General features: G+C 33.0%; 1 protein-coding gene across 1 annotated transcript in view; it reads left to right on the top strand.

Moving 5' to 3' along the window:
- Cad87A (cadherin 87A) overlaps positions 1-26,859 on the top strand; it is a 152,333-nt gene that overhangs the window by 74,805 nt on the left and 50,669 nt on the right. The window contains exon 2 of the mRNA XM_088226103.1: positions 21,961-22,022. Within this exon, the coding sequence (XP_088082229.1) occupies positions 21,968-22,022 (55 nt within the window). The 5' untranslated portion in view covers positions 21,961-21,967. The remainder of the gene's footprint in view (positions 1-21,960; positions 22,023-26,859) is intronic.

The following is a 26,859-nucleotide window of genomic DNA, read 5'->3' as shown; positions in this document are numbered from 1 at the left end:
AATAGGGATAAAATATAACTTCTTTATCTGATAGAAACAGAACAACATAAACTATGTTCCAACTCTATGGGACCTTTATACTGTGATCAGTTTGGACATAGACAAACCAACAATATTGAAATATAGTTGTTAAATGTTTTCAAAACTCTAGTCCATAAATGTACAGATAAAATGACTAGACAGGAAGCTGAGGAGTATGTCTCATACATCAGAGTAGGATTTATTATAATATGCATTAAAAGTTTTTTTAGCTGAAAAGCTCAAAGAAGGCGGTATGAGATGGTATTGTCACGTCATGCGTAGAGATGAGAACTATTCAGTAAGAAATTATTTTATTCATCATCATCATCATTTCATGTCCGCTCCCTAGCTGGAGCAGACGGTGTCCACAAACAGCCTCCATGCATCTCTATCAGCTGCCAGCTCATGTGTGTCCTCCCAAGTTCGCGTCCCGTAGTTCCGACACAAAGTCAGCAGCGGACATCCAGGACATGGAGAACCTAATGCCTTGTAATGTAGGCAAGCTTGGTTAAAGCTCTAAGGATCACTATATGGCTCAGACAACGTCATCAACGTCAACGTCAACGTCAACGTCAAATCATTTGAATAAATCCGTAGCACGTGACAACAAAATAAATTATTTTAATTAAATTACAAATTTAAAAGCTTCAATTAAATTAACTTAACAATAGAATCACCATGTAAAGCGCCCTTGAGGTATTTTATTACGAAAATGGCGCTATATAAGTTATCCACAATAAATAAATAAATAAACGTATCGCCTTCGCTTGATAACAGTTGTCACCGGAGTTTGCTGCGTCCGTTCTCTTATTACTTCATTCCTCACAAAGTCAAATCACCGCTTACCCAAGATTCTTCTGAGACACATATTCTCAAAACTCAGTATTTTCCTGTTTTGGGCCCTAGTGAGGTGCCACGATTCGCATCCGTGGAGGAGAATAGGTTTTATGCCGGCGTTTTTTGGTTTTCATTGAATAAATATCCGATTTCCAGACAGCCTTCACACTGTTGAACGTAGCGCATGCTACTTCTAGCCGCACACTCGGTTATTTTCGAAAGCCGCCATTTTCTGTAACATACTATATACTCCTAGGTATTTGAAACTCTCGACCCTTTCGATGATTTCGTTTGACAGAGTCAGGAAATTTTGACTTTATTTTTATTAGTAAATGCATATCAGTTTTGGCAAATTACGCATTATTTATTTATTATATATTTACGGCCTAAGCCAATTACAACTGTTACGTGAAGAAACATAAACGCAAGAAACTGAACAAAAAGAACATAAAACTATTTAGCAAAGACAATCAAGGGCAAAACAATAATTGTATAAAATATATTCAAAAAAACGAAAGACCAAAAACTTTGAGCTAAACCATGCCAATCCAACTTCATCCCACACTGTTTAGTCGCGAAGAGATCTACGAAAAGCCGGAAGATCTATCCCAAAAAATTGCAAGTCGTGTGATGAATTGACTTATCTACACATTCTGGACATTGGGGCATAAAGACCAAAGTTGCTCTTAGAAGATTTTATAAATAACAGATTTTGACTTCTGGTGACACGGTTGGGAACATGAAAAGAAATTGATTGCAACAGAGATGGGACATCACTTAAAGCGTTAAGTATTTTGAAAATGCATATAAGGTCCATCTCAGTTCTACGTCTCTCCGATGAAAACAGATTAAGAGATTGCTCTATTTCAAAATAAGAATAATTACCCCTTTGTAATCCGAGCAACCATGCCACATTTCTTAGAAAACAGTGTTGGACAGACTCGATATGGTCAATATGAGTCCTGTAGAATGGAGACCAAATAGGAGAAGCGTATTCTAGATGGGGTCGAACTAGTGAGCAATAAAGACTTATTATAGCAATGTCCTTTTGCTATATTTACAATATTTAGAAACTACTAAAAAACCTACTAAATAACATGTACAAGTTTGTGTCCATCTATACTCGAAGTGTGAATTATAAGAAACAGTCATTTTAATTGCCGGTCTCCGGTTTGAATGCATAATTGCTTTGTCTGAATTATAACGAATCTCATGCATCTGCTCAAGATGGGGATTCAGTAATCTAGTAAAAGTGTGACGCCATCATTCGTGAGAACAATCAGATGATGCAAATGCACCAATTATCTCACTTCACTGTCCCAGGCTTGCTGCCTAACTAGAACAATCGAATTCATATTGCGTTGCAAATAATATCTGAGTATTATCATAAGGTATACATCAGTGGCGAATGGTGATTTTATTTACAGGTAAGCTATAAAAAAATAACATACATTTGTACCTACATAGAAGGTTCATAATATAATGTAAGTAATATATACTATACATTGATATTTTTCTGTGGTTCTGAGTGATACAACAACTCTCATCCATGAAATCAACTCAAACGACGTCACTTCGTGATATATTATATTTTATAGATATATTATCTATTACTTTAATACATAACTCATTAAAAAATAAATAAAAAATGGCACCATGAATTCAGTCAATATGAATTGTTCTATTGAAATGTTAATTGGCTGAATTGTTCTAGAAACTAATAATGCTAAAAACGGCCACGTCGAGCGCCATATGTCCTGTAATATGACACATGAAAGTAATTAGGGTCTTATGTCAAAAGTACCATCTCGAAAAAAATAGCCCTTAAGGAAAAATGTTTAAAATACTGTTTTTCAAATCAAGAGTCTTCAAATTATTTTTGTAATCTGCAAGTTTAATCTAGGAGAAAAAACCCGCACTGGGGTTAAGACATTCAAAATATTGTATACTTATTCGTATGAAAAAATAAGCTGGAATAATCGGCTAGTTTCTTGGCTCACCGCAGGCGCTGGGCGCGCTAATTAATATTAATATTTGTATTAGGATAAAAATACAAACGGTGGAAATTATTAATAATAAATAGTAATTATTTATTTGTTTTTCTGTAAATAAAGTTGCAGTAAAACATTTTTATGGTTAGTCAAATATAATGGTAAGCTGCGCATAATCGCTTCTATACACGGTTCGCCCCTGATATACATAGGGTGACCGATACATTTAAAATGACACACTGTATATATAGACCACACACGTGTTAAATATTATAACACAACTAGTTTCAGGTATTCTGATTACCCGTCATCAGGTGTAACTTTTGACCAAACCAAAGTACAGAATACAGAATGGTAATTAGGCACTGATAGTTGACTGCATTTTGAGTTCGTCCTCAGCCATTGTACGAGCTGGGCGTGAAATAAAGCTCGTCTCCAATCGTCGCCTAAAATTTAATATTAACTGCTAGAAAACATTGAATTTGTGTTTATAAGTCGTTAATGTGTAGACATGTTATAGACAAACAGTGAAAAAAAGAAGACTATTTATTTGATAGCTTTATATACACTTTCTTATTACCAAAATATGTAACAAATAGTGAACAATGGAAACTTTCAAAGAATAGTGAGCCTGTAACCTTAAAATCATAAAATTTTATATGAATCTATTAAAACTGTTTAATAATACATCAACTTTTGACGCGAAAGTACCCAAATTTAGCTATCTGGAACATTACCTCCCATAATTAATAAATTACAAAAGTGAACCTACATTTATTGATAAATACATAATATTTTAAATACCTACCTTCTAATAACATACAAAATGATGAATCAAACCTCTCATACTGCGTTTGTCTAATGAAATATTAATGTAAAAATGTGAATTGAACAGGAATGTAGCGTCTCATAAAACGAAACAATTCGGACCAAAATGGAGACCAAGTCGTTGGAACAATAGGCATCAACCCTCAGTAACTACACATGTTCGTCAGCCATCTTCCAGGAATTATCAGGCAGCCAGTAGGCCATATGGCGGCGGTATCTACCTTCTATCTACAAAAGCTTCTCTTCATCTTTATTTTGTAAACCATAATGTTGAAACAGTGCTTTCGTTATTGAGTTTTTATTGCTTACTTGGCATGAACACGTTTATGTTTTGTAAATGTATTGATATCATTTTAACTTGCTAGAATTACACTCGTGCATGCGCTTTGTAGCTGCACGACGATTGGTAATCTAGCTTCCATATGTAAATGTTATCAACAATACAATATCTCAATTTTGGTAAATGGGGTCTAGAATTCCGACCGTCCATGCGCATTAGTAGCTGCAAGACGTGAGGTAATCTTACTCCGTTTTATTATTATTATTAACTTTCAAATTTCTTTCGTCAGTTTAGAAAATGTGTAAATGGGGGCAAGTTTTCTTACCGTCCATGCGCTCTGTAGCTACAAGACGTGCTGGGATATTTATTTATTGTACAGCGCCCTTGAGGTGACTTTCATAAAAATGGCGCTATATAAATTATCCAACTATATAGAAGGTAAGTTAATCTTCCACGACTCTCTTATAATTATTTGATTCATATGAACAAGTGACGTCGTTCAAACTAGTTATTAAAATATTTTTAAATAAATTTTTCGTACATTTTCAAAAAACTTTGCCGCATAATTTAATACTCTATTTTCACCGCTCATAAGAAAAAAATTGTATCCAATTTCCCGTAGGGCTGAATATTTTGGGTCCCAAAAACCTGAAAGTTCTTTGCCGAATTCATTGTTTGTGGTAGAACCCATGACCAGTCCTTTTGTTTGATTACTGGTAGTGTGAGCGCGTTCCTTTAGGATTAAGCTGAATATTTACCTATAAATACATACCTATTTTCAAGAGTGAGGTTAAGGAATGGATTTCCCTTAACGTGAGGGATTTAAGTGGGAATCTTCTTGATGATTTTTCAAATATTTGTGTTTTTTTATTTTATTATGTAAATGAAATATATATCTTTGTTCCTTTCATATTGGTGTTCCATGTGATATTTTTAATTATGTTTCTGATTTTGTATAATAATTGTTGTGATATATTGTGTTAGTTCATTATTCGTCCCAACTCAAAACAGGATTTTAGACCCATGGAGTGGAAACTTATGTCTCAAAAAAATATAAAAATTAATATACAATTGCCTTATATCTAAAACCCCGAATTCCTCAAATTTCTTAAGTAATTTCAATCATGTTTTTAGATACACGTCATTGGGATGAATGACTTCCGGATTCAGTCGTGATACTAATAAAATATCAACAATAATATTTTAATCGAGAATTTATAAACCTAATTGATTTTCTAGTTGTTCGCGGATTCGTGAGACAATAATTTTCCCTATAGTTACATAAAGGCGCCAGTTTTTACGGCCATTAACATACATACATACAATATTACATCAGTCCCATGGATATTAACGACTCGATTATTATGCCAAGTAACGTTATAATTGTACAGCACAATGCGTAGACCCGCTTAGCCTCCAAGAAAGTCTCACGGACCGATCTAAAGTTTTTCCAGAGAAAAACCGCACAGTTATGTAACATTTTTTCGATCAGTTCGCCGCGAGTTTACAAAAAAGAGATGATATTAATCTAATATTATTCACTCCACTATAATACGGTAGCCGTCTTTTTACTTCTATTCATAGATTTATGTACAGTTAATAAAATGATGTGAACCTAAGATACCTCCTTCGTTGTAAGTATATACGAGTACACGGTTTTTTAGGGCCAGCCCGCTAAACTTCAGTGGAACATTTCTCGTGGTAAGCTTGAAAAAAAATCCTATTTTTTCCAAAAACTCATTTTAAAAAAAAATTTTTTTTTTAGATAATCTCAAAATGCAGTAAATCCTTAATTTCTAGGACAAGCAGTCCCTCCACAAACCCCTACCCCTCTCCTACCCAGCCGCTTCCCTTGTCCGCGTCTGGTGCGTATCCCTTTGTTGGTCAAATACGTTTTTATATCTTTTTTTATTGTTGGAGAGGGGTAGGGGTTTGCGGGAGGGATGCTAGTCCGAGAAATAAAAGGTTTACTTCATTTTGAGATTATATAAAAAAAAGTGTTTTTTTAAAAAAAATGAGTTTTTGGAATAAAATTATTAGGATTTTTTTAAAAACAAACCTTGAGGAATGTTCCTCTGAAATTTCGCGGTCTGGCCCTGAAAAACCGTGTATATATAATTTTACACTAGCTTTTACCCACGGCTTCGCTCGCGTGGTATAGGAAGAAATTAGTTAATTAATTAGCTTGTATCGATTGCCGGCCCTCCAACTAGCGCTATGCTAAAAATACGACAATCCGTTAGTCTATGGCCACGCAGCATCATTAATCTGTTTTACTATTCATTCATTTTTCTACCTAGAATTTTGGCGAGGGAGTGATATTTTTCGGGACGAAAAGTACCTAGTGATACTTGGCTACCCTTTGCAAAAAATCACGTCAATCGGTCGCTCCGTTGCGACGTGAAAGAAGAACTCATTTTTCTACTTAGGTTTTCCCCGAGGGAGTGATATTTATTTCTGGATGAAAAGTAGCCTATAATACTTCTCAGCTCTCCGGCTATTTCTATGTAAAATTTCACGTGATTTACAGAAACGAACAGGCAAACACACTTTGGCATTTATAATATTAGTATAATATATGCTTAACGTATCAAAATATTTCATTTAATGTCGATATAGTACAAAGTAGTATTTTGTATATATTATTAAGTCTGTTCAACAAAAAAATACAAGAAAAATTGATAATAAATAAGGAATCACAAGTTACATCTACTATTAATATACCTCTTCTCAAACTATCGAGTGCATCTTTAAAATACATGTCCAACAAATATACCTTTTAGCTAGGTGAGGTAACACCTAGACTCAGAAATAATACAATTCTGTTCCTCGGTCGTCATTAGCCTCTTTATGGTTTCCTGGCACCTCTACCTCAGACTCATCGTCATCAGCCGTCTCTTGTTCAATGGGAAAATAGGCCCCCCTTTTAAGTTTCCACATCTCCTTATTCTGAGCCAACCGCATCCAACCACTTCCAGCAACTTGTCTTATGTCATCAGACCACCTTGACTGAGGCCTGCTGACACTTCTTCTGCCTGTTCTGGGTCGCCAGGACGTTTTTAGTTCATCTAGTCTGTGGTTCCGGCTGTAACCAGCCCAGCTTCATTTCTAGTTGGCCCTGTGGACCACATCGATGACTTTTGATCTCCCTCGTATCCATGTGTTAATTCTTCTGTCTCTCAACGAAATTCCCAGCATTCTCCTTTCCATAGCTCCATTTTCAAAAGGGATTAAATGAAATTATTATATTTATATTTTTTAACGTTCAATATATTCCTTGCACCTTCAATCAATATGGATCCCATAATGTCTGTTATTATTATCATTACAGATAACTTATATAGCGCCACTTTCGTAATATAATACCTCAAGGGCGCTTCACAAAGTGATTCTATAGATAAATAAATTTTATTGAAGTTTTTAAATTTGAAATTTAATTAAAAGAATTTATTATTCACGTTTAAAGCATTAACTTTGTGGTGAAACATTTTAACTAATAATGTAAGTAAATATTAGTATATAACCACTTACTGACTTTTTTAGTACACCGGTTTCGAAAATTATCCGTCTCTTCATCAGGACACTCACTACACCAACATGCTCATACTAAAATACACCTCCAGCTTCACCATCACCGTAGTATATATATAGTATTTCCAAAAATGCATAAATCACATGCAGATTTATAGATGCGAACTCTACCGTGTCTAAACATGCACTAAGCTTAGTTTAAAATATTTAATCTCATAATGAAGAATTGGTAGGGAGTTGAGAAGAAGAGGGGGTATAGGTGGGGTTAACGGATTGGTAATTTTTAATTCAAAAAGAGGGCTGTATTGAAAACTTATTTGATTATTTATTAAGAGAATAGTTTAGTCACGGTGGAATTCGCATCTATAAATCTGCATGTGATTTATGTATTTTAGGAAATACTATATACGTATATCACTCTGACATTTCATGAACACATAGAGACAATCAGTGGTAATGCATTGAAGATGTTAGGATTTGTTCTGCGTACTGCCAGGGTTTTCGAAAATACCCGCGTACTGAGAACTCTACAACTCCTTGGTGCGAACTAGACTCGAGAGTGGCTAGATGATTTGGGGGCCACATGAACTGAAGTACTCTCTTATGATAGAGAAAATCCAAAAGAAGTTTCTGAGATATCTCTACATGAGAGAGTGCGGGTATTATCCTTGGTTCTACCCGACCGAGTTTCTCCAGGGTATTCTTGGCTACAACAGTTTAGAGACTAGAAGGAATGTGTATTTGACTACACATTTTTATCGATTGTTGCGCGGTATGATCGATAATTCTGAAATTATGATGAGCATTGGTTTGTATGTTCCTGATAATTACCTAAGACAGCGTCAGCATAGATTGTTTCATATTCCGATATTCAGGACCAACCTGCCTATGGTTATGCCCGTTGGAAGGGCTACCGCTATGCTGAACAACATCGCTTTGGATATTGATCTGTTCCATGTATCCGAAGGGATTTTCCGGAGCAGGATTCTTCGACTACTTTGACATGAGTCTCTTTCGTGTATTTTTTTTTCTTTTTTATAATATGTACGTATTGAATATATTTTTGTAATGTATATGTTATATTTAAAATAAATCAATTGAATTGAATTGAATATATATATATACTACGGTGATGGTGAAAGTGGAGGTGTATTTTAGTATTTGCATGTTGGTGTAGTGAGTGCCCTGACGAAGAGACGGGTACGTCATAAACCGGTAGATTAAAAAAGTCAGTAAGTGGTTATATACTAATATTTACTAACATTAGATAAAACAATTTATTTTGTTATCACATGCTACGAATTCATTCAAATAATTTAGAGAACAAGTGGGTTCTAAGTTTTTTACGAAACATCACTTCACTCTCACAGCCTCGCACCTCTGCTGGGAGCGCATTCCATGGCATAGGGCCTTCGACCGCAAATGCGCGTTCACTAAATTTAGTGCGCTGTTTGCGTAGAGGTAAAACAACTTTTTCTCTCGCCGTAGACGTAGCTGATCTAAGCGTAAGACGCCCGTCAGCTAGTAATATTTATTTGTACTTGTTTTTTTTATTGTTTTATTTATAGTTCAATGTTATTATATATTTTGTTATACTATTATGTTTAAAATGAACTTTGTGTATAAATTTATTAATATAAAAATAAACAAAAATCACGGTAATAATTGATCAAAATTACATTTAGCATAGTTTAAGAGTGTGGGAGTTGGGAGTATTTTCAATTATCAATTTATAAGAACATTAGGAATATACAAGTATAATAAATCATACTTACTGTCTTTTTCTTAAATTGTTTATAGTTGGTACCTACTACTAAATATGGATATCGAAATATAAAATAATTTCAAAATATGCTACATATGAATACGATCTTACTGTTTATTCTCTTCTGACAATAATAATTCTGTGTACCATTTTATTTTGTTTTTTTATTTTTGTACATTTTGTTTTGCTATCTTAATGAAACGAGTTTCTAAAATAACTTATTCTGTTATTTGTAATAAAAATTAGTTTTTTACTACTCGTTTTCAACTAGACATATCATCTGTATTATAATTATCGTAATCTCTTATTATTTTTTCGGATACCAATAATTTTAATTTCCACAGGTGCTAATTTATTTAAGAAAAATGATTGCAATTGGTTGCTGCACATCGATAGGGACTAGGTTGTCATTTTTTTTAAAGTTCAAGACTAGCAATCAACAAAAATATTCTGTTATTTGTAATACAAATTTGTTTTTTACTACTCGTTTTCAACTAGACATATCATCTGTATTATAATTATCGTAATCTCTTATTATTTTTTCGGATACCAATAATTTTAATTTCCACAGGTGCTAATTTATTTAAGAAAAATGTTTGCAATTGGTTGCTGCACATCGATAGGGACTAGGTTGTCATTTTTTTTAAAGTTCAAAACTAGCAATCAACAAAAATTTACAAATCTGCTTTCTTTCCATATTTTTACTTTTATTTGCTTTTTATAAATATATTTATATTTTTATGTTTTTTCATTATATATTATTTAATTTAGTACTTACTCTTTTTTGGCATATTATTTATTGCTCCTATTTCTTATATTTCTTACTATAGTTTACAGTAAGTTTCTAGAAAATATATCTCAATTATCATTTCAATTTTGTTTTTAAATATATATATTATTTTTCTATTGATTTCAATGATATCTACTATTATTTAGTTTTTTTTAATTAATATTTCTATATTTTACTATTATTTTGTTGATTTTAATGATACTATTATTTTGATTAATTATGAATCTAAATTTGTATAATTTATATCTTTTTTGCATTGTATTCTTTGGAAATGTTATTACTTTTATCTTGTTTTTCTGGATTGTTATTATATTGCATCACATGTCATTATAATTTAATCTAATTAATTTTAGTATGTATTTTTTTATTGATAATTATTATGGCTTGATACGAGCATAGCCTAAAAAGCCTTAAAAGGTTAATTAATATTTAAACGAGTGTTATTTTGAATGAATAATTAAATAAATTTCAGAATACTGTTATAGCCACAGATCATATAAGATACCGTGATTAAAGCAGTTGAAATGCACGAAATAAAAAAATACGAAAATTCATATGAACAGGCTCCCACAAATTAAAATGTAAAGTACATACTGAATAGTTTGCAAATTTCTGTAAAGTATCATTATGTTTGATCAACGTGTTGTGATTGAAATTTCATCAAAAATATCACAAACGATTTATGATTCTATTTGATAATATTGATGTTTTTTGTTGATATTTCTTGATAAAACTCCATAGTTAATGATTATGATAAAATTATAAATAAACTTATCAATGAAACTTCTTGGTTTAGTTTTACTTTTTATTGTTTTGACCAACGAGCGCTTTCTCCTAAGTAGACATCTTCAAGACTGGTGAATTGTTTACAACATTTACAGTTTTTATACTATTTTTAACATATTTTGGAGATAAGATCAAAAAATTATTTTAACAGGGGACAGAAAACATAAATATTTACAACTAGTTTGCTAAACAGTTCATTTTGGGAGTTTTTGGACCGAAATTGGAATTAAGCTTTTATTATATAAAAGGTGGAAAAAGAACAGAAAATAACACATGACGAAATACAACAGAGTGGGAAATACACATTTTAACAGATAAAGCGCAATAATTATTTGATATTATCTCCAAAATATGTTAAAAATAGTATAAAAACTCTAAACGTTGTAAACAATTCACCAGTCTTAAAGAAGCCTACTTAGGCGAAAGCGTTCGTTAGTCAAAATAATAAAAAGTAAAACTAAACCAAGAAGTTTGATTGATAAGTTTATTTATAATTTTATCATAATCATTGATTTTATTTAAGTTTTTTTAATCGTTTTGCGTGAATTGAAAGACTTACTTTTAAAAACCTATTTTCGTCAATTCAATCAGTTTTGTACAGTAATCAACTATAATTCTTTTAGATGTTGACTACGAAGTTGAAGAATGATTCTTCAATGAAGCCTTTGTACAAATCCTTAATTTGTAGCAAAGGTCTAACCACTTTAGCGCTGTCGCCTCAGAGTAATAGTCAAATCAGAGTCCTTTGTCCGCTTATTTTTCTGTCTATTATCTAACTACAGTACGTGGCACCCGTGCCTCCTTCTGTCCCGACTCCCGACAGCAGGACGTGTGAAGAGTTGGGAAGGTCTATCCTAAACATCTCATTTCGTCATATATCCAAACAGATTGATATTACCAAGGTGCCGTTGCTGCGAGTATTATTAGTATTACCTATCTTTAAAGCACGCTAAAACCGGTTGTGGTTTAATCGAATGCCTTCTATGATAATTACCGCGGAATTCTATCAATTTATGAATATAATACTTCGAGTCATCTAGTCATACGTGCATTCCTCTCTAACGGCAGAATGATATAGGATACAAATTGAGTAGGCAGGAGTAAATTTTAGGTAAAAAGGGTGAATATTTTGTAGATTTTATTTTCCTGTTAAATTGCAATCCAAGACCTCCCAGTGAATCCATGGCGGATTCTTGTGGTTAGATAGTTTTTAAGTTTCACTCGTCCGACAAATGCCGTTCTGAATTTATCAATGAGGAAGTTCAGTGCAACGGGAAATTTGATATAAAAAATGTTTTCTTACGCGCAGAATTTTTTTTTATTGTATCGCGAAGTTTCTCGAAAATGTATGAAAAAATTATAAAAATGATTTTGATCAAAATAAACTACCTTGAACGCCGCCACTAGTTCTCCGAAATCAACCAGTGACAAAGTGTTGTGATACATTTCCGGTTACCGGGAAGCTAACCCACCAATCAGGACAACTCATCGTAGAGAACTTGTTACGTCACAGGCGAAGTAATTTATTAATTTATTTGCATCCGTTGTGTGGAGCCCACAATACATAACAAACATAGAAAGGATTAAAAATGTTCAAGGAAATTTTTTTAAATACCTAGATTATTAAAACAATAAAACGCTTAGTACTTACAGCTAATCTGCCAAACAAAATGGATTTTTTACCCTTGAAAATAGACGCACTGTATCTGAATTATGCTATTTACATAAATTATTAAATAATAAAGTAGACTCTTTTAACCTACTCTCCAAAATTAATCTTAATGTCCCCTTTCGCGTGACAAGAAATAAGTATTTGTTCCATCTTCACAGTCTGTAGCACTAACTATGCATAACACTCTTTCCTCTATCGTTCTTGCTCTAACTATAATGCTTTTTTTTCATCTATAGATATATTTTACATGCCCTTAATTTATTTAAAAATAAATTAAGACTCCTTATTTCTGGCTGCGATACGATCCCACTTACTATTTAATGATGCTCACACTTACACGCACCTGAGCACGAACCCCTACACTAATACACATAAACACACATCTACACTTACTCTCATACAAATACACATAAACACAAACTTTTGTTGTAACACAATTTAATAATATGTATGATTCTTATTTAGAAACTTTACCGGTCTGTCTTTAAACTGTATTTTTTTAATGTTACTATATCATTGTCGACTGTTTGTTTCTTTAAAATAAATAAATCTTAAAAGTTTAAAAAAAACATGGCGTTGAAACTACGATACATAATATAAATATATATATATATTAATTGTCTTAGTTTAATATTCTATTAACTATTTTTTTTAAACCACTGAACTTCCTCTTTGCCATAGATTGCGATCTGCGATTATTGTAATGGTATCTATGCAGGTCTACCAATGAACAAAATGACTCGCCTACAATCTGTATTGAATGCCGCAGCGAGACTTATTTTCGGAATCTCTAAGTTCAGTCATATCACTCCACTACTTCGGGAACTACACTGGCTACGTTTTCCACAGAGGGTCGAATACAAACTCTGTTGGCTTATGTATAAGTCACTGCACAACTCGGCTCCGGAATATCTAAGGGAACTATGCATTCCAGATGAACTAGCTGACAGGCGTCTCACGCTTAGATCAGCTACGTCTACGGCGAGAGGAAAAGTTATTATACCTCTACGCAAACATCGCACTAAATTTGGTGAACGCGCATTTGCGGTCGCAGGCCCTATGGCATGGAATGCTCTCCCAGCAGAGGTGCGAGGCTGTGAAAGTGAAGTGATGTTTCGGAAAAAACTTAAAACCCACTTGTTCTCTAAATCATTTGAATAAATCCGTAGCACGTGACAACAAAATAAATTATTTTAATTAAATTACAAATTTAAAAGCTTCAATTAAATTAACTTAACAATAGAATCACCATGTAAAGTGCCCTTGAGGTATTTTATTACGAAAATGGCGCTATATAAGTTATCCATAATAATAATAATAGATAAATTCCGATGAACAATATTATTAGAATAAATCATAATTACTTTGTCGTATTATAACTTTCTCTTGCTTTTTATAAGACCTTGACTCACTACATGTAATGCTGTCACACTTAAATATTACGCAGACTCTGGACCAGTCAGACCATTTATGATATCAAAATAGCCCGCAATAGGGAAATATCACGTACTACGAATACCGATAAAATATATGAAATTAATTTAGAATAATTCATTGTGTTTTCAAAATCAATATGGATATTGTGGAGAAATGTTTTCATACCAAATATGAAGAAAAAATTTAATAAAAATACGTTGCTAGAAAAACGCGACGCGTTTGGCCTTGGTTGTTGCGACGTCAAGATTCGTGATAATGTTTTGAACAAATGTCAATGGCAAGGAACAAATAAACATTAAACGTGACGTATTACGCGCGTGGTCAATGAAATGGCCTTTATTGCAGGAATTAAAAATTAAAAATTTAAAAGTATTTTTTATGCTACTGATAATTAACAATATTTTGAGTTTGTCCAAATTTTTGTAGACTAGAACTGGATTTAACTCCCCGGGAAGCTATATATATATATATATATATAGTTGGATAATTTATATAGCGCCATTTTTGTGAAAATCACCTCAAGGGCGCTGTACAATTAATAAATATCCCAGTACGTCTTGCAGCTACAGAGCGCATGGACGGTTGGGATTCTAGTTCCTCGTTTTCAATTAAGATCAATAAAAAATTATAACAGATAGGAGCTAGATTACAGGACGTCTTGCAGCTACAGAGCGCATAGACAGTTAGAAATTTAGCCCCCATTTACACATTTTAAAAATTGACAAATAAATTTAGTGTATTAATGATACTAAAAAAAAATAAAAATAATATGAATAATAAAAAGGAGTAAGATTACAACACGTCTTGCAGCTACTAAGCGCATAGACGATTGGAATTCTAGACCCCATTTATAAAATTTAGGTATTTTTAAGTTGGTATATGAAAGCTAGATAACCAATCATCGTGCAGCTACAAAGCGCATGGACGAGTGGAATTCTAGCAAAGTTAGAATGATAAAAGCTGTTTATATTAACATATTACAACAGAGATAAAGAACATTTACGACAAGTTAATATAAAAGTCTAGGCATCTACAGGGCTTATGACCTGTCAATGGCTGGTTTAAGTGGCCACTTTACACACTGTGTAACATTCACCATACCCCACATTTGAACATCTATATTCCTTCAATTCTTTCATCTGTTGATGTTTGTGAAGTTAAAAGGCTGAAACCTTTATTTATGCGGGTGAGATTCATCTAATTGAATTATTTCACCTGCATACTAGGCAACACCTGAAAATGTTTTTTTTTCTATTTCTATACTTCTTCATGGACCAAACCAGCCATTGACAGGTCATAAGCTCTGTAGATGCCTAGACTTATATATTAACTTCTCTTAAATGTTCTTCATCTCTGTTGTAATATGTAAATTTACTACTAATAATTAGCAATTTTTTTTTTTTGACTGGACAGTATTTCATAGATCTTTATTACTTTAAATTGTAAAAAAAGTTAAATTTCCCTTAAAATTATTGTTTTGCCTTGTGAAAGAATTTTCGGAACAAATGTAAAGATTAAGTAGATTGAAGGCCCTTATAAACAGTAAAGCTTTATAGTATAAGTAAGTAACCGAACACATCGCACAATATTATTGTTATATTATCAAAGCCCGCCATTACAAAAGGTAATGATCTAGATAGGGCAGTGTAAAAACATTTCAAAAATTAATATATTATGTCAACCGTGTCAGGAGTTGAACCCATGGTAGGCAAACGCGCTGACCATTAGACCACGAGGCAAAATTATCACGTTACTTGCCGAGAAAATACAAACTAGGTTTTATTATCGTTTCGTTTTTTTTTGGACATGTAGGGCGACTGGACAGCGAAAGAACGGCTAAAAGGATCTACACTGCGAATGTTGATGGATGCAGAAAACGAGGAAGACCGAGAAAGACATGGCACGATCGAGTCCATCAAATACTTGAAGATGGACATGTCAAAAGTAGGAATAATCGGCGTGCGTGCATGAGAAGATGTATGAATGTAGAGGAAGCGAGGTCTGTATGCCAAGATTGAGTGTTATGGCGTTCTATCCTCTCTGCCTACCCCTACGAGGAAACGGCGTGATAGTTTGTTTGTTCTTCAGACAAACGTAGTCCCGGATTATGGAACCGGAGCAAGAGGTCTCGGGTTCGATTCCCGACATGGTTGTTACGAAATATTTCGGTAGTCAGATGGCAAAAGGGACCATTGGCGGCCTCCGTGGTGTAGTGGTCAAGACGCTTGACTCACGCACGGAAGGTTCCGGGTTCGATTCCCGGTGAGAACACAAAAAAAAAAAAAAAAAAGTGATTTTTCTTAAGCCTGGGTGCTCTGTGATGTAATTCACCACTGTAATTAGGCCTCCTGGCCTGTTGTGGTGCAAAAAAAATGTAAAATGTAAAAAATCTGTATTTTGTTCTGTTTTTTAGTTTTCAAAAGTTTTAATTAATATTCCAGTAAATACACATAGAAAAAACAAAGAAAGGACAGCATAAATTAGAATGGTAATTAATTATTGAAAAGCAACAGTAAAATGTTTTAGTTTGTGGATGAAAGTATTGAAATTGTATAGTATTTCATCTGTCCTGAACATTTAAAAAAATTACAGATGATTCCTTCTGCCATCTGACTACCGATTTATTTAAAAGGGTGTTTTCACACTAGAATATTTCACAGTCCCTGGACTGGTAACTGAAGCGTAAGACTGATAACCTTACCTTCATGTAACAAAATTGATCGAGATATGCTGCGATCGGCGTACCAATCCAGTGCCCTATGCACCATCAGGTGCGGAAAAGGAATGATGTTAATGATTTCATAGACCTTACTTTATTACTTTCAAATTTTTTTTTTTAAAAGTGATATTTTCCTATTTTTTTTATTTTTTATTTTTTATTTTTTTAATTTTTATTCCAGTAAAATGGCTATAAAGTGCAACATCGATATTGAAACATCGATATTTTGGTAGTTACTCGTATTTTTATTTGCGTATTATTTACGCGAACGTTTAGGTATTTGTGCCGAACTTCTGGTAGAACCCTTCACTCGACCATTACTTTCTTCAATGACAAGGTTCTTTGTTTTTTGCTCCTATTTCGCGTTTCGTTTCTCCATTATATTTCTTCAGTGTACCGTAACTTTAGGCACCACCTCGCCATTGGCGCCCGGTGGCGGTGGGCAGCGGAGCCGCTAACTAGTTTAATCAACAAACGATGTCACACGTGGTTTTACTACCAATCGGTCTACTTTAAACAAAGATGGCATTTGATCTTAATGTCGCGTAACATAGCATAGATAAAAGCTAACGGTGTTTGCTTAACCATATCCAGTGCATTTTTGAACTATAGTCCTTAAAATATAGACAATATTTTGAGTTTGTCCAAAGTTTTGTAGACAAGGACTGGATTCAACTCCCTGGGGAGCTGTTTATATTAACATATTACAACAGAGATAAAGAACATTTACGACAAGTTAATATAAAAGTCTAGGCATCTACAGGGCTTATGACCTGTCAATGGCTGGTTTAAGTGGCCACTTTACACACTGTGTAACATTCACCATACCCCACATTTGAACATCTATATTCCTTCAATTCTTTCATCTGTTGATGTTTGTGAAGTTAAAAGGCTGAAACCTTTATTTATGCGGGTGAGATTCATCTAATTGAATTATTTCACCTGCATACTAGGCAACACCTGAAAATGTTTTTTTTTCTATTTCTATACTTCTTCATGGACCAAACCAGCCATTGACAGGTCATAAGCTCTGTAGATGCCTAGACTTATATATTAACTTCTCTTAAATGTTCTTCATCTCTGTTGTAATATGTAAATTTACTACTAATAATTAGCAATTTTTTTTTTTTGACTGGACAGTATTTCATAGATCTTTATTACTTTAAATTGTAAAAAAAGTTAAATTTCCCTTAAAATTATTGTTTTGCCTTGTGAAAGAATTTTCGGAACAAATGTAAAGATTAAGTAGATTGAAGGCCCTTATAAACAGTAAAGCTTTATAGTATAAGTAAGTAACCGAACACATCGCACAATATTATTGTTATATTATCAAAGCCCGCCATTACAAAAGGTAATGATCTAGATAGGGCAGTGTAAAAACATTTCAAAAATTAATATATTATGTCAACCGTGTCAGGAGTTGAACCCATGGTAGGCAAACGCGCTGACCATTAGACCACGAGGCAAAATTATCACGTTACTTGCCGAGAAAATACAAACTAGGTTTTATTATCGTTTCGTTTTTTTTTGGACATGTAGGGCGACTGGACAGCGAAAGAACGGCTAAAAGGATCTACACTGCGAATGTTGATGGATGCAGAAAACGAGGAAGACCGAGAAAGACATGGCACGATCGAGTCCATCAAATACTTGAAGATGGACATGTCAAAAGTAGGAATAATCGGCGTGCGTGCATGAGAAGATGTATGAATGTAGAGGAAGCGAGGTCTGTATGCCAAGATTGAGTGTTATGGCGTTCTATCCTCTCTGCCTACCCCTACGAGGAAACGGCGTGATAGTTTGTTTGTTCTTCAGACAAACGTAGTCCCGGATTATGGAACCGGAGCAAGAGGTCTCGGGTTCGATTCCCGACATGGTTGTTACGAAATATTTCGGTAGTCAGATGGCAAAAGGGACCATTGGCGGCCTCCGTGGTGTAGTGGTCAAGACGCTTGACTCACGCACGGAAGGTTCCGGGTTCGATTCCCGGTGAGAACACAAAAAAAAAAAAAAAAAAGTGATTTTTCTTAAGCCTGGGTGCTCTGTGATGTAATTCACCACTGTAATTAGGCCTCCTGGCCTGTTGTGGTGCAAAAAAAATGTAAAATGTAAAAAATCTGTATTTTGTTCTGTTTTTTAGTTTTCAAAAGTTTTAATTAATATTCCAGTAAATACACATAGAAAAAACAAAGAAAGGACAGCATAAATTAGAATGGTAATTAATTATTGAAAAGCAACAGTAAAATGTTTTAGTTTGTGGATGAAAGTATTGAAATTGTATAGTATTTCATCTGTCCTGAACATTTAAAAAAATTACAGATGATTCCTTCTGCCATCTGACTACCGATTTATTTAAAAGGGTGTTTTCACACTAGAATATTTCACAGTCCCTGGACTGGTAACTGAAGCGTAAGACTGATAACCTTACCTTCATGTAACAAAATTGATCGAGATATGCTGCGATCGGCGTACCAATCCAGTGCCCTATGCACCATCAGGTGCGGAAAAGGAATGATGTTAATGATTTCATAGACCTTACTTTATTACTTTCAAATTTTTTTTTTTAAAAGTGATATTTTCCTATTTTTTTTATTTTTTATTTTTTATTTTTTTAATTTTTATTCCAGTAAAATGGCTATAAAGTGCAACATCGATATTGAAACATCGATATTTTGGTAGTTACTCGTATTTTTATTTGCGTATTATTTACGCGAACGTTTAGGTATTTGTGCCGAACTTCTGGTAGAACCCTTCACTCGACCATTACTTTCTTCAATGACAAGGTTCTTTGTTTTTTGCTCCTATTTCGCGTTTCGTTTCTCCATTATATTTCTTCAGTGTACCGTAACTTTAGGCACCACCTCGCCATTGGCGCCCGGTGGCGGTGGGCAGCGGAGCCGCTAACTAGTTTAATCAACAAACGATGTCACACGTGGTTTTACTACCAATCGGTCTACTTTAAACAAAGATGGCATTTGATCTTAATGTCGCGTAACATAGCATAGATAAAAGCTAACGGTGTTTGCTTAACCATATCCAGTGCATTTTTGAACTATAGTCCTTAAAATATAGACAATATTTTGAGTTTGTCCAAAGTTTTGTAGACAAGGACTGGATTCAACTCCCTGGGGAGCTGTTTATATTAACATATTACAACAGAGATGAAAAACATTTAAGAGAAGGTAATATAGAAGTCTAGGCATCTACAGGGCTTATGACCTGTCAATGGCTGGTTTAAGTGGCCACTTTACACACTGTGTAACATTCACCATTCTGCCTATATTTGAACATCTATATTCCTTCAATTCTTTCGTCTGCTGATGTTTGTGAAGTTAAAGAGCTGAAACCTTTATTTATGCGGGTGAGATTCATCTAATTGAATTATTTCACCTACATAGTAGGCAACGCCTGAAAATATTATTTTTTCAATTTCTATACTTCTTCATGGACAATAATTATTTTATTTAATTATTTATTTATTATTTAGTTACAAAGTTTTATATTTAACACAGTTAGATCTAACTCTAATGGACCAGTGAAGTCTCCATATTATTAAGTAATTATATTTAAGGTTATTAATTAAAGTACAAAAAAGTGAAGGAAAAAAGACAAAAATGGAATTTGTAAAAAAATAAAATTTAAGTAAAAAAAGTTATTTTAAAGTTTGTAGTTTGTAGTTAGTATTTACAAATGGAAATTATATTAAAAATAAAGAAAATTTGTGAAAGTAATTGAAAGTTAAGAATTAAAATAAAGAATGAAAAACATGCTCCGATGTAAAAAAAAAAAAAAGTAATAACATTTAAAAAAAAAAGGAAAAACATAAATATACACATACATATTTTAAGGGATTCAAATAAACGATGAGAAGAATCTTTAAGTGAAATATAGGACAATAAATTTAAGTAAATTTAAAAAACATCTTCAAAATCAATTGCACATTGTAAGAGCAGCAACATTTTGATTTTATATGCATATATAATATAAGTAATTAAAAGTAGTTTAAAAGTATAAAAAACATGTCAATGCAGCAGAGAAAAAAGAAAGAATAACAGGTATAGCAAGTAATCTTTAAAATTTGAAAAAGCAATATAAGGAGAAGATTTTAAACCAAGAGTAGTCGATAAAATTTTATTAAAGCGATTTTAGCAGTAATACAAATTTCAGAAGAGAAATTTGATTAAAAATAATAATATTAATGTATGTAATGTGAATATTTTCATATTTGTTTATATTTTAAAGTTAGAAAGAGTACAATGATTCCTTAGATTCATCAATTACAAACTAAGTTTACACATTAGATGTGTTTATGTTAATGTTTTTAAGGTAAGTTTACACATTAGAGAATTATAATCAATTTGCTCAAGAGGAATCGATTGTTTAAAATTTATAAATCCTAAGAATTTACGTTGAACTTTTTCTAACTTATATTAGCGAGACATTTAAAATGGAGACCAAATTTGGGAATTATATTCCAAGTTAATACAACAAACCGAAAATCACCGAAATGACTTAACGTAATTTTAGTATTTTTTAATGAATATAATCGGGTAGGTATCCAAAGAAAATTGGGTACACATTAAATAAGTTCATTTTTTCTGGTGTACAATAAAGTAATAGGCACAATAAAAAGTTAAATGGGTAAATAAATTTAAGCGCTACGTATTATTAATTTCGTTTTGCGCAATCGCTTTTCAGCTATCTCAAAACTTCGTCAGGTGTTTTCATGAGTCACGCGCAGTGGGTACCGGGCAGCGGCTTCTGGCCCACACTCTGAACTGGCCGGTAAACGCGGGCAATGGGACAACAAAAGGTCAATTGAGGAGGTCAATTGGGCCTCCTCTGGCTGTGCAGGGGCAGTCGCCAAGCGACAACCGTGCCCCACAATGCATCGCAAATAGGACTATTCGCTCGTCCAGCTGCACGCAACCTTGGCCTCGGGGGAGACATTAACCAATTGGAGATAGATCACTACTGACACCTTGATTAAGAGGGAATAGAAAAATGTCCGCGGTCACTGATGTGCACAAGACTACACCAATTGTGTAATAGATGCAAGGAATCTAACCAGTTGCTGGGCAATGCTTGAGATTGTCAGCTGATCCCTCGTTTGGGATCTTGTTTTTTCGTTGTACCCTGTGAAGTTACTTCGATCTGTTTTTTTATTTGCACTCTGTTATTACGATACACGCGTCACATATTCAGCGTGGTTACGAGTATATATTATAATATTATGTTCACTGTACACGTATTTTGATTTATAGTCGGCATTAAACTTATAACGTTTCTCTCATTTGTTTCAGGACCAACATGTCTCGGACCATCAGCCTCTCTGTGATATTAATTCTTCTCTCGCATCAATATGGTAAGATTTTAAATATTCATACGCAATACGGAAATCTCACAAACTACGAATACTGATAAAAATATATTTATTTCAATATTTGAGTTTGTCCAATTGTTTGTAGACAAAAGACTGGATTTCACCGGAGGGAAAATTGTTTTCAGGCGTTGCCTAGTATGTTAAATTATTCAGTCAGATGAATCTCTTCACAACAATAAAGGTTTCAGCTCTTTAACTTCACTAAAATCAACAAACGGAAGAAATATGGATGTTCAAACATGAGCAAAATGGTGAATGTCACACAGTGTGTAAAGTGGCCACTTAAACCAGCCAATGGCAGGTCATAAGCCCTGTAAATGCCTAGACTTCCATATTCCCCTTCTAAGGTATTCTCCATCCCTGTTGTAATTTGTGAATATATTTATTTATTTTTTAAGAGACATTATCCATTTATACAATTTATAGGGTTTTAATATTGCGATATAAAAATAGTTAAAAACATTTTTTCAAAAAGAAAATAAGCATTGACAAACATTAGGGTCTGGACTATTTATATAGTGCTCGTTTAAATCCTTGTAAACTCGAACCAAAATAGTCCAGACCTTGTCTCGAGTTAACAATGCGACTAAGACGGGTCATTGGAGAATTAAGGCCATAGTTTGTTCTATGCTGATCGATGAACAATACTTCATTGTTTCTCAACCTACGAGTCGGAATATGGAATTTTACTTGTCCCAGTAATGATGGCACATCGATATTTAGTACGCCGAACATGGAGTATATATGGAGTCAATATTAGTTCTACGTTTTTGTAGATTAGAAATATTGAACATTGACTCTATATCAGCATAAGAATAATTACCTCTCTCTCTAGTCCAAGCATCCACGCTACTTGCAAGAAGCAAGCGATGTTGGATTGATTCAATGCGATTTATGTCATTCCACATTGGAAACCAGACCACTATTCTAGGATGCATATTCTAGAAGAGGGCGAACAGTTGAGCAATAAAGAGTTTTGATTGTACGGACATTAGTAAAATCAGAAGTTATTGTGTTAAGTAATTTTGGTGATTTATTTACTATATTATCTATATGCTCAATGTATGTCAGTTTATAGTCCAAAACAACTTCTAAATCTATATGAAATGGATTTAGAATAAATAATTGTATTTTCTAAACCAATATGGATATTGTGGAGAAATGTTTTCATGCATAAATGTAAAAAATAAATTTAATAAATACTTTGCTAGAAAAACGCGACGTGTTTGGCCTTGGTTGTTGTGACGTCAAGATTCATGATATTGTTCTACATAAATTTCAATGGCAAGGAACAAATAAACATGAATCGTGACGTATTAGGGGCGTGGCCAATGTAATGACCGTTTTAGCGGGAATTCAAAATTACAAATTTAAAAATATTTTTTATGCTACTAATAATTAGCTAATTTTTTTTTACCGGACAGTATTTCATAGACCTTTATTACTTTAAAAATACAAAAATAAACTTGATATTTTCCTTTTCTATTTTAATTAATTAATATTATTATATTATCTGTACCTACATCAGTATTTTTTTCAACGAGGTATTTGTAAGTAAAGTTTTGGTTATTGCTTGAATACAGTGTATTCAATATGCGAAAAAAAAATTTTTTGTTGATCGTATTCGCGTTTTTATGATTTACATAAATATTTCAAATTTTGGCCCATTATCGTTTAGTCATAAATAAAGGTGTTAGAAAATGTGGAACATGGTTCGGCATCCAATATGCTACCCAGTGGGTCCCGTGAGTAGTAACCATAAGACCACAGCCTGTCTCGTAATTAGTACTAGATATTTAACTGATCAACTCAATGTGTCATTTGTTAGCGACTTGTTGAAATACGCTGCCAATAATGATTTTATTTTAATAAAATAAAAAATTTAAAAACTTTGTTTTTATCTACGTATTTGTTTTTTCTACCGACCGGTTTCAAAGCCACACCAGCTTCTTTATCAATGTATATTTTAGTGATTAATATTATCCTATGTTATTTTAACATAGGATAATATTAATAAAGGAGGGTTAGTGCCGGTAACAGAGTTAATGGTGCCTTAAAGTCTGTCGTAGCAAATAAGTGTCTATCGCAAGAGGCTAAATTAGCAGTTCATAATGGAGTTCTGGTACCAACCCTAATGTATGGAAGCGAAGCATGGAGTTGGAAAAAAGGGACGAAAGTAGACTGAATGCTGTTGAAATGCGATCCCTCAGGCGAATGTGCGGAAAAACAATGTATGATAGGCGCCCTAATGTCGAAATTAGAGCAGAATGCAAGGCTGAGTTAAGCATTATCGACAAAATTAAGAAAGGTCTTTTGCGATGGTTCGGTCATGTGGAGCGAATGAATGATGAAAGAACGGCTAAAAAGATTTATGATGCGAATGTGTCTGGTTGTAGAAGTCGAGGAAGGCCGAGAAAGACATGGCATGATCAAGTACAACAAATTCTTGAAAGTGGTCATGTGAAAAGTCGGAATAATCGACGTGCGTGCATGAGAAGATGTATGAATGTGAAGGAAGCAAAGGAAGTGTGCCAGGACAGAGTGGTGTGGCGTTCTATCCTCTCTGCCTACCCCTCCGGGGAAATGGCGTGATGGTTAGTTAGTTAGTTAGTTAGTTCTCATAAAGACGGGAGGTGTGAAGTGAGATGCGATTCAACATACATTGGAAAAACTAAAAGAAATTTTAATAATACAGTAAAAATGCGCCTAAGGTGCCTAAATAATTTTTTTTATTTATTTTTTTATTTTTTTTATTTCAAAATACAAAAATGTACAAAACATAATTGTATTCCCATGAGTTAGCAAACTCATTCTGGGATAAATACAATTAAAGATTATCAGATAAAAATTAAAATACATTTAGTTGAAAATAATTAAAACAAAAATGGACATATCTCGGAGATCTTTTTAAAAACAAATTATATTTTTTTTTCTGAATTCGCATACCATTTGATAGAAATGAATCATAATTTTAATAAAGATACTGGATTAAAAGTTCTTCATGTTGAAAAAAAAATATTCAAAGTAGATAACTCGGATATCTTAGATTTAAAAAAAGCGATTCATAATAAAAAAGTTTTTTTTTTTTTTGTGGTTTTATTACAATATACATAAGAGGTAAAACAGAGTATTAAAAAAATAAAGCATAATTACATAGCAATGAAATACATATGAATAGTAAAAATAGTAAACAAAAAATCCCACAAAGGCATAATCATAATCATAATCCCGTGTTCGTGGGTATACAAGAAAATGTTAATGAATTTTTTCTCCTATAATAAATAATGGGACAGTTATAATATTTTTGTGAAACATAAGAAAGAGAAAATAAAATATTATGTATAAGATTATATGTTTTTTTTAATCGTAATTAAAAAAGGAAATAAAAAATATATATAAGAAAACATAAAAATATTTCTTATTATTAAAGGGCAACAAAATATGTCATAGAAAAAAGAGTTTATATCTTTAGTTTGAATCCAGGACAGTGCGTGTTTTTTAATAAATAACATGTATATACTCTAAGTAAATAACCAAATAAACAATATTTCCTTTAGTTCACTCCTGTCTAGTTTTAAAGATAGTATCCATCTCACATTACACTTCCCATCATACAAGAACATGAAAAAAATACTTGTATTATATTTAGTAAAGACTGTAAAAAAAAATGGATAAGATTAGTTTATTTTGATAATAAAGGTACATATTAAAATAGTGTATCTGGGAATGCAGATTTTTTCGTATTAAAACATAGTCTACATCGGCCTCGTGGTGTAGTGGTCAGCGCGTTTGCCTACCGTGCAAGAGGTCTCGAGTTCGATTCCCGCCATGGCCGATATGAAATATTTATTTGAAAGGGTGTTTTAACACTAAAAATATTTCACACTCCCTGGATTGGTACCTGAAGCGTGAGACTGATCATCTTACTTTCATTAAACAAAAAATAACAAGACACGCTGCGATTGGTGTGCCAATACAGTGCCCTGTGCACCATTAGGTACGGAAAGGGAATGATGGTGAGTTTATTTTACCTTGGTAAAGAATTTTGTGTCGGTTTAAAACCGGTCGGTAGAAAAAAAAAAAAATAAGTGGTTAAAAACAAAGTTTCTTTTTTATTTATTTTATTAAAATGAATGTTTATTTTTTTATTTCAATTATCCAACAAATTTAAATATAGGTATACAAATTTACGAAATGTACCTTCATATCATTGTTTTTTATTTAGGTGCGTGGAAATGAAAAAAAAAAAAATATTTAGCGCTTCCTGATGATACCAATATGAGCTACCAATATGTATTTATTTATTTATACTTTTACATTGTTTGTATTTTTTTTATACAGACTAATATTCCCTCACTGGGGTGTCCCGTGCCGAGGGAAACATTTTACAAAATGTGAAACATGCCTTAAATTAGCTATTTGACAAAGTTAACATAATAATAACAATAAAAAAAAACGTAATTAATCCAATCAACCTAATTATCATTAACATAATAAACAATAAAAAACTAAAATAATCATAATAAACATAATCAATACATATAGACCAATAGAACAAATTTCATAAACAGTACACACATTTTACCTATTTGGCTTGATCCACTCATCGATCCGTGCGCAACCCACCTCCACTATCCATTTCTTAATAGCAAATTTTGAGAACTTACTAATTGTCCTTATGGATAATGGAAGTAGATTGTAAACTTTTACCGAATAGTACGCCATCCTCTTTGACCGAAGGTTGTATTGATTTTTTTATTTATATGAATGTTTATTTTTAACGAAGCAGCATCCCCCATCTCTTTCGGCAACTCATTAC

Source organism: Micrasema longulum, unplaced genomic scaffold, assembly GCF_059751315.1.
Source record: "Micrasema longulum isolate JH-2025_06_02 unplaced genomic scaffold, ASM5975131v1 h1tg000407l, whole genome shotgun sequence".
In the NCBI taxonomy this organism is placed as follows: domain Eukaryota; kingdom Metazoa; phylum Arthropoda; class Insecta; order Trichoptera; family Brachycentridae; genus Micrasema; species Micrasema longulum.
Note: the sequence above shows the minus strand (reverse complement) of the source record. Positions and strands in the feature narration are given on the sequence as shown.